The sequence below is a fragment of the Homarus americanus genome, unplaced genomic scaffold (assembly GCF_018991925.1).
Source record: "Homarus americanus isolate GMGI-L3 unplaced genomic scaffold, GMGI_Hamer_2.0 scaffold41027, whole genome shotgun sequence".
In the NCBI taxonomy this organism is placed as follows: Eukaryota; Metazoa; Arthropoda; class Malacostraca; order Decapoda; family Nephropidae; genus Homarus; species Homarus americanus.
This window is the reverse complement of record NW_024745073.1, coordinates 7,808,820-7,824,908: the sequence shown is the minus strand read 5'-3', so window position 1 is coordinate 7,824,908 and position 16,089 is coordinate 7,808,820. Positions and strand designations below refer to the sequence as shown.

Sequence of the window (16,089 nt, the reverse complement as noted above, 5' to 3'; positions counted from 1 at the left end):
GGCTAAAACACAAAAATACCGCCCAAAACGGCATTAACATCACCTTTGAGGCCCTTGCTATAACTAGTTTACGCTCGCTCAGCACAAGTCAGGTGACAATATTAACAGCTATGCAGGTTCTTGGTGAATCCGGATCCAAGACCGTTTTAGAAAGTTTAAAAGTTATCGGCGACGGGAAGGTGTGTGTGAGTGGCCGGGTCACTGTGAGACACTTAAGTGGCTGTGTACAGGAGCAACAATACACACACACACACACACTGTCACACAACCACGTTCCCTCAGGATCACATAACATAAGAGTTACCTTCAGAAAGACTCTATTTCTCTCGTGTTTTACGTAATATAATAATTGTACTGATTACTGTTGCTGTAAGGTCAAGTTTATACAGCAGGTCAACATTAAAAGCCGAAAATACTAAAATAGTTTGTCTACTGGCATCCTCTAAACTACAGTAGCCGTACAATGTGAGCTTTTATCATGACAGTTATAACACTGTTAACGATCCTTTGTGCCATTTTCATCACTAAACAATACGGTAAAAATTTATGCTTACTAAACTATCTGTTAAATGTCATCTATAATGGCAAAATAAAAAGTTTGTCAGAGTCGTTGTATGACATCATTCTTTAAGTGCAAAATTCCAGACTCCAGTTGGTTAATGTCGGGCCTTCACCAGAAACAATTTGTTGTCCTGTCTTGCATCAAGTAAACATCTCGACCATTTTCTGAATGTGACTCAGCAACCCAAAGACAATGACAAGTCTGCCTCCGATGGCGCCGGACAGGTTTAAAGGCAACCTTTGCCGACAACTACAAACATTATCTGAAGTGTTCTTGAAGGTGAGCAAACTCCCTTAGTGGGGAAGTTACGTGGCTTAGGTGAAAGAGGTATCTATACTAACAAGCCACAAACTCTCTAATTGGATGATTCGTCAAGGTACCAACTTGAAGGGGGTGCACGACTGCCCTGCAGGTGCGCCTCGCCCTCATCAGTCGGCCAACAGATGCTGGGGATTGACCGCTGCTCATCATTTCTGCGTCACCCACCAGTAGTCCTCGAGTAACAATCGCTCGTTAATCAAATAACTTGACCGCTTGTTTGTCTGGACTCGGTGGTGGATTTACCCAGACCAGTCCCATAGTGAGGAAGGCAACAGACTGTGAAGTAGGCATTCTTGTACATCAAGGGTCACACACGCTCACAAAGGATCAGTTTGCTGGTTCACTATTAAACACGCAAGCTTAATTTATTTAACGCGACGAAACTGAAACACGGGATCAAAATGTCTCGTGGTCAGATTCCCGTAGTGGTAAAGGCTGCCCACAATTTCGGCACTCTCAACTAAGTGTTTACGTGCTAGCAACAAATCTATGAGATTTGGCTAATTTCCCCCCGTAGAACAGCATAACGATAAGCAGTTTATTTTCCTCATTATCTCCTACAATAAACTTTTATTATGCATCTGTCTGAAAAAGGAAAAAAAATTTTCAGACGATAATTATTTACTTATATAGTACAGTACATACATTTACCTTTATCATATTCTATATCTGCCAGAACATAAACAACATCCCGAGGACATATTCATATCCTCGTATTCTAAACGCCCTCCATACGATAAGGGTAACAACACAAGTTCCTTAAACGTGGTTTACAACATTCTTAATACGGCAAAGGATCCATAACTCGCTTAGATAACGCTGGAACTAGTTTTTATTATCGCCAGTTTCTCTATTGGAACACCGCGAGACAATCCGGAAATAACTGTGGGGCGTTGAATGGCGGATGGTAGTGTGTCGCACCTGGGCCGTGGTCCTGTGGGCTCCAGCTAATGAGAAGTTGGGAACCGATTCTTATCGTCAACAGTTCTCATTGACTAGCTGAGATAGAGTAGTTAGCTGAGAAAGACTGACTGCGTGACTAACAAATTGAAGCTGATTGAGTGACTGACTGAGAATGACTAAGTGAGAAAAACTGACAAGCTGGGAATGAATATTGAAAGAAAATGACCGAGATTGACTGACCGAGGCTAACTGAAGAAAAAAACATTTTGGATTAGCCCGCACCAACGCAGCTTGACCAAAATCCTCGTTAATGCACTACTCTTCCTTCATCACTAACACGTTACTTACACGTTACTTATTGACATTACTTACACGTTACTTCGATACTTACTTGCGTATTACTGCTCCCGTCTTTTCTTCCAACAGGCAAAAGAAAACTTAAATCAATCGGTATCATTCAACTTATATTACGACTTTTTTTATGTAGATTTAGGTCAAATATGTACTGTACAGTAAGCAGAATCAGGTAGAGTTATGTTTGACTATGCTTGAGTTCTTAACGATAGAGAATCCAGACTCAAACCTTGTCAAGTTCCACATCTAAGTGAAGGCAATTCACTCTGTGTGCTGACCAATTTAGTCTGACATACTGTACGTCACACACCGAATCCTGTTTCACAATGATTCTTTACGTAAATTTTTTTTCTTAACTGGTGCTAACTAAACTCAATCTAGTTAAGGTGAAGACTCGGTATACATTGGCCCTCTTAACTGGGGCTATTAAGTGAACACACCTCGTTACAGGCAGAATAATAACTAGAGTATATAATTCTAATGCTAAACTGATATTTTTTTTGTACAGTACTTTAGTTTACGTAAATAACAGCATTCTTATATCTCCAACTAAACCTGATCAACAATGTCAGGATATTTTGGTTCGGTTAGGTTTTAAGTTATTGTGGTCTGCTTTCTAAGAGGTTTCAAACTTGTCTTTTCCTTGGTGCTCCACTGAATATATATTTTACAAATTAACGCATAAAAATCAGGAAGACCTAGTCAAAAAAATCACCATGATATAAGTTTCGGGATGAATATTAACACAAGGATAAAATACGATGAGAATCCCGATAACAGTAAAGTAAAACCTTAAAGGGATGATGTAAGATCTGTAGACGACTTGTTAACTTTACGTGACGACTGTAACATAAATAAACCCACGATAGGCGTGTTGTCATGACCACATGTGTCCATCTACCCTGTATAAGGTCACGCACACACCAGTGACCCCTCGAGACTGTGGCTTCTTGACCTGGAGCACAGATCTACCTTCCTAGAGCCTGCTTACCTACTTCCCCTTCCCCCTAGTACGCTCACACACACAGCCCCCCCATCGATACACGTTCATTTCCATAACCATACACACACACACCACATACCTCGCCCATGACCCCCTTCTGAGTGGAACTCATCTACATCCAGAGGATAGATGACCAGACAGGTCCTCCACCCGTCTGACTGGCCACTGACCAAACCTCTCCAGTCACCCAGCAGTACCTGGCCACCTGCAACTACCTCTACTACCTGGCCACTTGCAACATTCTATGCGACCCTGCTACTTACAACAGCCGAATTCTACAACATTTTTACAACACTATTCAGCCTGTTATGCGAATAGTGCGACACATAAAACTGACTGTATCTACCCCCCCATTAAACTGTCATATATCCCCACTTCAATGACTGTCACATTCCCCCATTAAAGTGACTGTACTGTCCCTACTTAAATGACTGTCACACATTCAATGATAATACTCGTACCTCAAGCTCGACCTCAGAGCTTCCAGCCTCTCCCAGTTTTGGATAATATGGTCCAAGAAGGAGAATTACGGGGCTACAGACCACAATAAAAAAGTATAATTGGATTACACACATTTACAGAAAATTATGCAGGCGATCACACACTCAAAGAAAATGATGTATGCATTCACACTTCGCGAGGAAACGGTGCATGGATCATTTCAAATACTTACTGTGAGAAAGTCGTATACGATGGAGGGAGAAAGCTTCACCTTAGTTCACACAACATCCAACACACCCCTAACTTGTCCTCCTCACCACAGTCGCTCATCCTGTAAAGTTATACAAGGCATCAGCTGGAGTATGGTGGAAATTTTTCTGTACATTTGAGTGGAATGTCCGAGAACAGTGTGTGATATATACCTCTATCTGTATCTGTGAAGAGTATGAGTGAGGGAGAGGAAGATGAAGAGGAACAGGGTGCAGGAGGAGAGAAGAGGAAGACAAGATACAGTAGGAGAGGTCTGTGCAATAACAAAAGAGTGTCTCCTACACATCCCCTCTTGAAAGACAATCAATCAAGTCAAGTTTACTAACAATATAATATTCAAGACTCGCTACAAAGGTCTAACCTGTCATGGCTTTCACTGACAACACTCGTCAAGTGGATCACATTGTGTCCTCCAGAACTATGATCAAACCTGTACTGTATATTATCATCAGGTGAGTGAGCGTCTGTCACACTTCTTTTTTAGCCAATGAATCTATCATTGAGACGGGTGAGGAGATACGACAAACCTGTTTGATGCTATTATTAAAAGTGTCTCCTCTCACTCTCTCACCTTCTTTAATTTTGAGGGGTGACTGACCCCCAGACAAACTGTATGTATGTATGTATGTATGTATGTATGTATGTATGTAACACCTGATAATATCTACAATAAACGGCTCTTGCACCTCCTACACCGTTTACTAAATTTTGAAAGCAGGATTTTTAAAACTCCACTGAAATGTATGAAAATTTTAACATATATTGGTGAAGTCTTTAGAACAAAATACTTCGAACTTGGTATGAAATTAACATTCAAGAAACATACTACTGACAACGCCTTCATTTTCCACTGACATCACCATAAATATTACTGGAGATGCATCACGTCCTTACAAGGTGTATTTCTTCAAACATTGGTAAAAATTTATGAAATCTGTTATTGGAAATTTAAATTTATAGACTTGAAAAGAATCCTTCAAACCACTAGAAGTTAAATGTTAATTACAGTACAGCACTTTATAATTACCAGTGGGGGGTAGATATGGTAGGGGAGGTTGGTTGGTGGTGGTGGCTGGACTGGCGGTGGGGAGGCTGGTACTAATAGAGAAGATAACAACAGCACTTACAGTATGAACGATATGATCTGTAACAAAAACATAATGAGTTTCACCAGCAGCAGCAGGTACCGTTTTAGTAATAATAGCCAAAGAGACAAGACAGTGTAGTAGGGGTAAGAGCAGCAGCACAAGGGTCACCACAAGTAGCAGTACTATCACCACTCACCCGGGTGATAAATAATAAGACATGGCAGTTTTACCTTATCATCTGGAAGGGTATTTACATAATATATCAATATATAGCACATGATGTCCGTGGCAGATGTATCAAGACATGAATGGTGGTGTTCTCTGACAGCTTTATGCAAATACGAGATAATTTGCATGGCGGGGTGTTATCGGAGCTGGCGAACAGGCGGGCGAATGAGGTGTCGCCCCCCCACACACACACACCCTCTCACCGATTTCGCCCGCGTGTAGCCAAGCCAATTCCTCATACTAATGGCCTTACAGGAAATAAACAGTTAAGCCTTCATCTAGTTCTATTTTGTAAAATGTCTATGAGTGGACTGCAAACATCAAAACGGATTGTATTCTTCCAGGTTTTCATTAAGGTGTTTAATTTACATTTAAATCAGTTGGGGGAACAAGGAAAGGGACTTTGAATTCACTTAAGACAAGGTAGGTAGGCCGCGGCATACACTCCTTTGACTCCATAACATACATCTTGATGTCACAGCATCAACTGACCTAAAGTTCACACGTTAATGGTGAATGAGTGACAAACATGGCGGGAATAACAGGTCGAGTAGGTGGGCGGGCAAGTGAGAATCGTAACAAGGTCATTTTGGTCTTTAACTGTCTCTTACATACACACTCGACGCCTCACAACACACACAAGTGATATAATAAAGAAGACTGTAACTGGAGAAGGATTCTAAATATCTTACAAAAAAATGTTGTTGTAAGAAATACCTAGTAATGAAGTGTTTAATAACACGAGTTCTTATGTCTTTCAATTCAAATAACTCATCACTAGTATAATATACTAGAAACGATTCTAGAGGTACAATATAAATAATTGGTTCTTATCTCAAGGGTGGATAGAGAAGGTAAAATAGCCTCTGTATTTGTGTATGTAGGTGACGATGACGTTATAATATTCGTACTGCACTTCAACAACTAAAGTATTTATGTGCGCAATAGGGTTAATAATTACAACAGTTTATCAACAATTAAAAAGCACGAGACAAAACTCTGATGTGTGACAAACCCAAGTAAAATCGGCAAGACCTGTATTGCGAGTTCAGTTATTCTTTCAATTTCAGACACAGAAGGTGTTTATGCTGATTCAATCGTCAGTGGAGAAAAAAAAGATTGAAATTCGCGGAGCACTACCATAAACACGGGTGCGTGGGCCGGGTCTCCTACTCTTTTGGTTCAGGGAGCCAGGGTGCTCAACGCCACGCACACAACCATTCCATTCCACCACACTATTTAAATACACGAGTTGTTTGTCATAAATTATAATAATGACATCCAAATAGTTGTTGACCTGAATCACAGTCGGCATTTATGTTGTCTGGGTCATAGAGAAAGTCAGGATGGAGTTGAGGCAGACATATCGAGAAATGGCAACGGTGTATCTCTGTTTAGTGCGGACGACATTATACAAAAGGCCATGTCCGACCAGACGACAGCAGTGTCAGTGAGACTGAGATACGAGACAACACATCCGCACACCAACACCACGTCAACCCTGCTAACTTTCTATGATGGTTCGTGTGTTAAGCCGGAGGTAGGGAGAGGGAGAAAGACTAACTCCTTTGTTGCTGGGATGTCGCTCTTTTACTGCTGCCGCCCGTGCCACGCCCTCTACATGTGGGTGTTCACTCTGACCGAGGTTATTTAAAGATTACAAAGTGATGGTAACTACCTCACACAATTAAGTGTCACTGGGATCAAAGTTCACACATAATGTCGGGAAACAAATTGGGATGACGCTCCTCGCAATGGCCGCTTCACGCATGTCCTGTACCTCCAAACTTACCGAAGTACAGTATGCAGAGCACCTTAATGATTACTTTACAAACAGCAAGATCTCAAACAACAGCTCAGTGTGTTATTGTTGATGATGCATTACCATGCTTCAACAAGTTAGGTCTTTGAGCACGTATAGTCGGTATTAGAAATTAAGTCATCATTAATTAAACTTTGATAAATAAAACTTCTTATATAACATTATAACCTTAATTATTATGACACTTGACTGAGGTGCACCTTACGTCCCCAGCACAATGTGTCGCACTGTGGGCGTGGTGATGATGTTAGCGTGTGCGGGGTGTGCCCTGGCCCGTGTCCTCCCGTCCACATCATCCGTCCACACCACCAGGGACGCACGCATCCTGAAGGCGGCCAGGGCAGCACAGACTGAACCCATCTTGCAGCTCAGGGAGGTGGACCGCGATAAGTTCCCAGACATTCCTGACTACGTGTTCCAGAACAGTAAGTTACATACACATACTCTCACTCATTAATAAATAAATAACTAATGTACGTGGATATTTCAATTGTATAAATAAACAATATTCTTATTACAAACCTGTGACTCCGAACTGCTGGAATGTCTCTGAACTATTGGAATGAGTCTGAACTGCCTGCCTATTCTATCTATAGATGACGGTTGTCGTGGGTCAATTGGGTTTGGCAGTTTCCAACAGGAGAGTACAGTGACTTTTGGGCGTGACTTCACACAGTGTAAAAAGAAACAAACTGTAAATTCAACGATCTCCACATTCATTTACAATGCAACAGTTAAAGCATAACAGTAATTACATGTTTACAATAAAGGCTTTTTTTTTACAAAGCCTTTCACGAGAAACATCTTTTGTCCAATTGTATCCCGCCCGATATACTGTCAATATGTCTAAGCAGTTAAGTGTTAGGGAAGCAGTGGGTGATGGGAGGCGGTGGGTGACTAGAGGAGCTTCAGTACCGCCAGGTGTTCAATTATCGTCAACACATTCATTTGCGTTTCACTTATGTCAATCTCCAAATCTGTGAACATAAAATTTAAGAAGGAAAAAAAACCCTATCTTCTTCCAGTTCCAACGCCCAGGAAACACCTTTTAACATATCATAAAATACCAGACTCACGATCCCCCTCCTCACTGATTATTGCACCTACTGTTATATTACTCCACTGTATATGACAGAGCACGTATTCCTGTTAGTCTGCCTGCCTGGATGTGCTCCTTTAATTTAATATCTCATCACCAAAATCAACACACACTAATGCAAGGTTCAAAACACATGGTACCAACTGAACCTTCAACCACTTTAAAACAAACTATTTAAACCACAACAGTCTCGGGGTTTAAACCATGATGTTTCAACCTTAAATCAGTCTAAGGGTTGAAAGCTTTCCAGGTGAACCTCCCACAACACAAAACATACGAATTGAACCTTAACATTAAAGGTTTAGTCTAAGATAACAGTACCTTGGTCCTCCCTACATGATAGAAGGGGCCCAGGGCAAGGGTTCACTTTACGGTCCCTTTTTGGTACTTTCATATCGTCTTCATGTCCTTGTTTCCCACTGCCCTCATAGTCCCCATGATATTACCTTCATACTCGCCTCCCAATACATGACAAAGGTCCGTGCTGCCTGCTTTTTCGTGACATCAAGGAGCTCCTGTAGCAATTTGGCTAATCGATCAACTCGGCCAAAAGGTCATCATTCAGTCACTCCAAATTTGATCAAGTTTTTAACCTAATCTATTTCTAGACATTGGATCTATTTTTTCCTACGTTAATTCGTATTTCTTTGTTATACTGTATTCATGTAATTTATTATATTTTTATATCTTGGGGCCCCTGGGTAACTTGAGGGCCCTGGGTAACATGGGGGCCCTGGGTAACTTGAAGCCCTGGGTAACATGGGGGCCCTGGACACCTGCTCTGTTTTTCCTGTCTTTAATTCGGTTCTGCTTCCCTATATACAGTCATGGACTACCCAAGAGAGGTGCAAAAACTCCTACGTCAGGACCATCAAGATCCTGAGGTCACCGCCGGCTTCTTCCAGGGCGATATGGCAGGACTGACCACGGAGGTGAGACACACACACACACTGGCCCTAGCTACTGAAGATTTATAGTTCTGGCATTTGTTGTTGCTGTAATTCTAGTGGTAACAGTAACCGTGGACTTGGTGTTAGAAGTACTGTAGTATTTGTGGTAGTTGTGATCCTATTAGTAGTAGTAATTGTGGTAGCTGTAATCCTGGTGTAGTTGTAGTAACTGTGGTAGCTGTATTCAGTATTAGTAGTTAAAGTGTGGTTAAAAACAGTAGATGATCTGATCGCATTACCACAACAAGCAGTAACAACCTTGCATTCGCCACCTACACAAGTACAGTAGTAGAAGACAGAATAAGGTTCATATGTTGCAGAAGCTCACTACAATGGAAAGTAGAATACCCATCTGACAACACCATAACTCTACCCAAATGACAAATAAAGTTAACAACACTCTACCCTTCCGCCATCCAAACGCTTCATCACAATACCCACTCTTCAGTGAACACTACCTCAACCATCACTCCATTATACTTTTTTTTTACTAGCTCCACTTAACAGCACCATCCCTCTCCCAGAAGTACTTGACTACCCTAGTACCCCCCCCCCCTAGCTTTCATCAATGGTTCCGTCCATCATTTAACACAGTCCTTCACCGTCAGTTCATGCTCAGCACGAGAGTGGGACTGAATTGGAAAGTGTTCCCAAACCGACGCTGGACCAACGCCACCGTCCCCTTCGTCATCAGTCGACACTACCGTGAGTAGGTGTTCTTCATCTCCTCTCATATTTTCCAAAAGTACGTCATATATTCATATTATTCAAGATAGAATATTAATCTATACTTCTATTGGTAGCTACATGTGATGAAAGAATCGGTGCATTGACAAACATTCTAGCTACAAATTTATTTCATATCCTGGTTTTTAAAGAAAAAACTCCACTGATACCTGTGTGTGTCCTTATCTACAGGTAGTATTATCATGTTACAGTTCCAGCAGAGCGTGAGATGATTGAGCGAGCGATAGCGACCCTCAACTTCATGACGTGCATCAAGTTTATCCCGTGGGACGGTGAAGCCGAGGACTACTTGATCATCTGGCCCGTCGAGGAACCTGCGGGGTATGCACGCCAGGGTTCACTACCTCGCTGTTCATGGAAGTGTACACAATGATTGGTTAAGTGATCCCCAGTCTTAATAAACTACAGCCTAACCCAAGTATTAAGATCAGGAACAAGTCTTAAACTCCAGTCCTATGGGGCCCCAAATTCCACTGGCAAAGCTCACTTAGAACCTATTCAGACGGGTCCAAACTGCCTGTAATTGGCGTACATGGCTCAAAACTTATACTCTACTACACTCTTCCCTTCTCCCCACATTATACCACAATTCTCTCTATATTATCATTATTGTCTATCTGCTAGAAAACATGAGAAATGGCTCTTCCCATGTTATCAAGTTTTGCTTACATGATTCAAATGACTTATTTTACTTGTCTAATCTTTTCACGATTGGGTTCCTCTAAATACCGCATGCTAATCAATACAGTCCTGCAACCTCTTCATTAGTGAAATCATTATTTTACGGTACTTTTAAATTACAGTATTTATCTAAAAAAATCAACAATACACACTGAAAATGCAAGACCCAATTGAGGAATATTTCCTAACCCTTAACGCCAACAGCTAGTTTACATGAGCAACCCCGCATGCAGGTTTTGCTGAGGAGTGGCGAATTATATCAAATAATATTATGCAAAGACACAAGGCAGGGAGGGTTTCAACTGATCACCTCTCCGGGGTATTGATACTTGGTGTCCCAGTCGCTGGCCATAAACCCTTTAGGAATTATTCTATTTTTCTTAGAAGTTAAACAAAACATTCATTAAACTTCCCTGGTATCAATTCAACATTTTTACTAAGCAAGAAATACCATAATTTTAAGCTTTAAACATAGTAATGGTGTTGGAGGTTGATGATATGGAGTGAATTGAGTCTTTTGCACTGAAAAGGGAAGACAGTGTAGGAGGAAGGTAAAGCTTAGAAGTGGGAAATAAAGTGGGATATTTGATAGCAGGTGCGCTAGTCACCTTGAAGGTTTACCTACTACACGTGTATATTGTAACTAATGATAGATGTAATCACTTGATATATCCAAAAAGTCAAATTCTAATTGCGAGTAAATTAAGATTTCAACAATAAAAAAACAATCCTGCTGCTGAATCACACTGAAGCAGTCCTTACCTTCCTGTATTAGCAGTAAATTCTTGTGCATTCTACACACATACGGTCATACCACTAACACCGCCGTCGCCTGCAGGTGCTGGTCATACGTCGGGAAGCGGGGTGGTCAACAGGTGGTGTCCTTACAACCTCCAGACTCTCGCTCCAACAGATGTTTCATCTCACTCGGCAAACCCATCCATGAGCTGCTACACGCCCTTGGCATCTTCCACGAGCAGGCACGAGCAGACCGAGACAACCACGTCACTATAATAACCAGAAACATTATTCCAGGTGAGTGATGCTGAGCTGAGGACAACTCGATAAGGCTGAGTCAGAGAAAGTTTCCTTTATTTGTACTAAAGAAATAAGTGGTTCAAGGAGTTATATGACAGGCATGTAAGAACACCCTAAGCATAACCAATGTGATAGATGAATTCAGAAATATTGTACAATGTTACGTCGAAAAATGCCAAATCAGTTTTATTCTCGTAAAAACGCTTAAACTCGCCCCTTAAAGCTACCTAATAAGTCTTGCATTATATTAAGTGAAAAACTACAACTCCATCATTATTTGACCAAAAGCTACACGAAACTTGAAATAAGATTCAACAGCGAAGACTTGTTATATATTCCATTCAAAGTTAGGCAAATGTTTTACCGACATAACTTTATAGAAATCATTTTACTAAGCAAACTTATTCTCAGAACACTGAAAAGAGAAGTAACCAAATCAAATCTTACCTCACCACCCACAGACTATCGTAACCAGAATGTATCAATTTTATCAAATTAGCTTTGGTCAGTTTGGTTTTTGGTTCGGTTTGCCTTTTTGTATTAGATACTGTATTTTGTACGGTTTTACCAAATCCAAACGAAGCGGCTCCGTGGTCATTATATTGCAGCTACCTAGCCCACAGGCAGTGTGGCAATTATGTTGTATTCTTTGAGAACAGAAGCCATTACATTACGCAATTTGCATAACAACGACGAGTTTTTCGGCAGGTGAACCTAGTCTAACTTATCGAAGAAGAACCGTAAAATGGAACGTAAGTACTTTTACGTTCCGTTCCACGAACTTATTATATTCAAAGACCACGCGGTCCAGTAGCCACAATATTAAGGCCACGGAGCCAACTGTTTACACCAAAATTAAACCTTAAAATAATCCAAGAACTATGTTAACCTTAAAAACAGAACTCCGTTATTACTATCATTATATGTGCAAAAGCGCAAACAAAAGCAATCTAATGGGTTAAAATCTAACTCAATACTGAACCTTAAAACCTGCCCAAACAGACCTGGTGATGATGCTATTTTGCCGTGCTGATAGTCTTCCGTCCATGCCCTTTTCTGATGTCGCTTCTTGTCGTATTTTATATATTATGCACTTTTAATTTTACCTAGTAGATAGTTTTAAATTTACCAGAAACACCTAATAACCACACATCAAACTTCACAATGCAGCTCTGACATTCACCCAGTGTGTCATGGCGACGCTGCCAGGTGTCAACAACCCGGGCAAGGAACATCATCAACAACCGAAATATTATCTAATTAAGTATTCTAATTTAACGTGATAGCTAGAATGTTTGGAAATTTTTTTAATTACATACCCTGTAGATGGATTTTCTTGGGGGTTATCAAGTATCTGTACTATTAAAGAATGATTGCCTATTTTGAAAGATGTTCGACTACCTTCTAGAACCATTAGCTTTACTCTCCTAAATGCTGCTGCAATATATGCAAAGGCATCCTGCTTTAATCATTATAAAGCATAATTCTGACAATCTTTTCAACTATAGAATTTTTATTTTGTTTAATATTTTGCACATAAAACACTTACAGCAGTTGCATTTGCTGCTGGATATTAAATCGATCGTACGTCAACCAGCGAGACATACTGTATGTAGCAAAAGATATTGCATTCAATATTCAATTGTTTATAGCGGCCAGAAAATGTGTTATGCCGTGCAGAATTTTATTTCAAATACTTAAGATATTTAAAGAGAATTGAGATATTTAAAACGGGACCTACTTTATCAATAGTATTTTACACAGACCCTCGATGCAGTTCTTATGCAAATACTGATACCATGGATATTTGTTTTTAACATTATAACATTATTATTATTTTTTTTAAATAGGTAATACAACTACCATGGTTATAAGGCACCCAGAACAAGCCATGTTTCCTCACAACAGGCAACTTTTAAAATTCTCTTGCTATGACAGCACTCTGCACCTCCAGCGAAAATGCTATCAGAAAACTAAAAGCCTTTGAACAAATTAATGACTCAGTCACTGTTCTAGCTTATAAATTTGATTTTTTTTTCAATTGCAGTTTCAACGATAAATAGTTGATCCTTGGCGTGTATGTTTACCTCGACCCAAGAGTATAGTTATCCATAGAAGTAAAAGTGATTCATAGTTATACAGTATAGTAGTGTCCATGAATTATCTGACCCATTTTAAAACTTATAGTCTCAAACAAGCTCAAATAACAAACAGTGCACAATGGAAGCCTACTAAGACAAGAAACTTAGGAATTGTTTATCAAGTGAATTAGGACCTGTGTATTCTATCTATAATATTTTGAAATTATTAAGTAGTAGAATGGGTCAAATACTTTACGGACACCCTGTATAGTATATCTTTTTTCTCTTGAAGAAGTTATATATAGTAAGTGACAAGATTGTTGTCTACAGATTATTACCACAACTTCGGGAAGCAGGGAGAGGAAAACACCACCTTCCCATTCGACTACGACTACGACTCCGTCATGCACTACGGCAAAAACTTCTTCAGGTATAGCCACACCTTCAGGTCACGTGATTCGACAAATTTTCATGCATTACGGCACTGTTTAAGCGTTAGTGTTTGAGCACTCTTAATTAGATGTGGTCATACTCTACCAATCAAAATACTTCATCTGCAACTTTAAATACTAAATAAATAGAAGAGAGAGAGAGTAAATTTATACAACTAATTTGTTTCCAACATTTTAGCCTGTGTTTCCTTTATTCTGGTAGTCATGCAGGAGTTTTTTCCGTATATAATTTATGTGAATCCACCTACTCTGTCTCCCGTCACTTTCACCTATCTAGATACAGTACATTCCTTCCACCCCCCTCCCCCCCCCACAGTCCTTTCCTTCTCCTTCCTCCTGTTATTTCCCTTCACCCAGTTACTCTTCTCTCTTTCCATCTATAGCCCCCCCCTCCCACCTTCTCTTTCCCTCCATCCATCTACCCTCCCATTTCCTTCTAGCTCCCTTCCTATGGTCGCCCCCTTCTCGTTACTTCCCTTCATCCATTTACCCTCCTCTTTCCATCTAGTTCCCTTCCTATAGTCCCTCCCCTCCCTCCCTTCCCTTTCCCTCCTGTTACTTCCCTTCATCCAGTTACCCTCCTCTTTCCTTCTAGTTCCCTTCCTATAGTCCCTCCCCTCCCTCCCTTCCCTTACCCTCCTGTTACTTCCCTTCATCCAGTTACCCTCCTCTTTCCTTCTATAATGCCCTTCCTCCCTCCCGTCACTGCTTCACGACACTAAGGTGATTTACTCTGCCTTCAGTTACTCGAAAAACCTACCGACCATCGTGCCTAAGGTAGAGAACGCTACCATCGGCCAGAGGATTATGCTGAGTAAGCTGGACTGTATCAAGCTTAACGACCTCTATGGCTGCCTCGACGACGCCGACGACAGAGAAAAATACACCAGTTTTTGCAAATATTTAGGATTATAATGACAACCTTAAGTTATTGTGTCGTGATATAAAGTTATTTATTGATATCAGGGACTCGTTGTGTTTTATAAGTGTCTATTAAGTATGACTGGGAGTTTGGTGTGTTAAGTAACGGTGTATAAGTAATGTGTATCTCGTTGTATTCTGGTCATCACACATTACATAATACAGTATCATATATTATGGTAACTTTACACACACACACACACACACACACACACACACACACACACACACATATATATACACAAGCATTATATGTAACATTTACCGTATCATCATTGCTCATGAGGGTGCTGTTCCTCGCAGATGGTTGACCTCTCCTGCCCAGGTTGTACCAGAGGCTCGTGACTGCTGTGTGTTGAGGAACCTTACCTAACTTATCTGACCAACTTAACACAGTAATATTTATTTATAAGAGGCACTATACGTTATCTAGTTCACTTTAGCGATATTCAGGAAATGATATTCAGGCGATCAGACAAACGTACATATTTTTTATATGAATCTTGACTCCATATTTAAAAAAAAAAATCATCGTGGAATCAGTTAGTAGACAGGACCCTACATGACTCTGTCCTCAGCAACACCCAGCATGGCCGCACCACCCAGATCACCAGTCTAGAGAGAGGATGCAGTACAGTTCATTCCAACAGACAGTCACTATGTAAGAAAATGACACATATTGCTCATATATGGCAGTTTTGTCAACATCTCAAAATCAAAGTCGAATTTCAGTAAAAGGTAGGTAGGTGTGTGTGTGTGTGTGTGTGTGTGTGTGTGTGTGTGTGTGTGTGTGTGTGTGTGTGTGTGTGTGTGTGTGTGTGTGTGTGTGTGTGTGTGTGTGTGTGTGTGTGTGTGTGTGTGTGTGTGTGTGGTGTGTGTGTGTATGGTGCTGTGGGTGAGTGGTGTGGTGGTGTGGATGAGTGATGGGTGGTGTAGGTGGAGTGGTGTGGTGGGGTGTAGGTGAGTGGTGTGGTGGAGTAGGTGAGCGGTGTGGTGGTGTGGTGAGCAGTGTGGATGGGTGAGTGGTGGTGGTGTAGGTGGGTGGTGTGGTGGTGTAGGTGGGAGCGGTGTGGTGGTGTGGGTGGGTGTGGTGGTGTGGGTGAGTGGTGTGGTGGTAGGTGGTGGTGT

At 40.9% G+C, this 16,089-nt stretch overlaps 1 protein-coding gene across 6 annotated transcripts in view; it reads left to right on the top strand.

Annotated features, from left to right (window-relative positions):
* Nucleotides 1–15,776, top strand: part of LOC121878417 (hatching enzyme 1.2-like) — a 56,731-nt gene extending 40,955 nt beyond the window's left edge. For 5 of the 6 annotated variants that reach the window (XM_042384647.1, XM_042384644.1, XM_042384645.1 and 2 more), the window contains 7 exons: nucleotides 7,206–7,417; nucleotides 8,917–9,023; nucleotides 9,650–9,746; nucleotides 9,980–10,109; nucleotides 11,308–11,504; nucleotides 13,919–14,018; nucleotides 14,784–15,776. In XM_042384647.1, coding sequence (XP_042240581.1) covers nucleotides 7,210–7,417; nucleotides 8,917–9,023; nucleotides 9,650–9,746; nucleotides 9,980–10,109; nucleotides 11,308–11,504; nucleotides 13,919–14,018; nucleotides 14,784–14,955 — 1,011 coding nt within the window. In that variant the 5' untranslated portion in view covers nucleotides 7,206–7,209 and the 3' untranslated portion in view covers nucleotides 14,956–15,776. Of the gene's footprint in view, nucleotides 1–4,107; nucleotides 4,307–7,205; nucleotides 7,418–8,916; nucleotides 9,024–9,649; nucleotides 9,747–9,979; nucleotides 10,110–11,307; nucleotides 11,505–13,918; nucleotides 14,019–14,783 lie in introns of those variants that run through there. The other variant, XM_042384643.1, reaches the window with a different exon arrangement.
* Nucleotides 15,777–16,089: the final 313 nt, after the last annotated feature.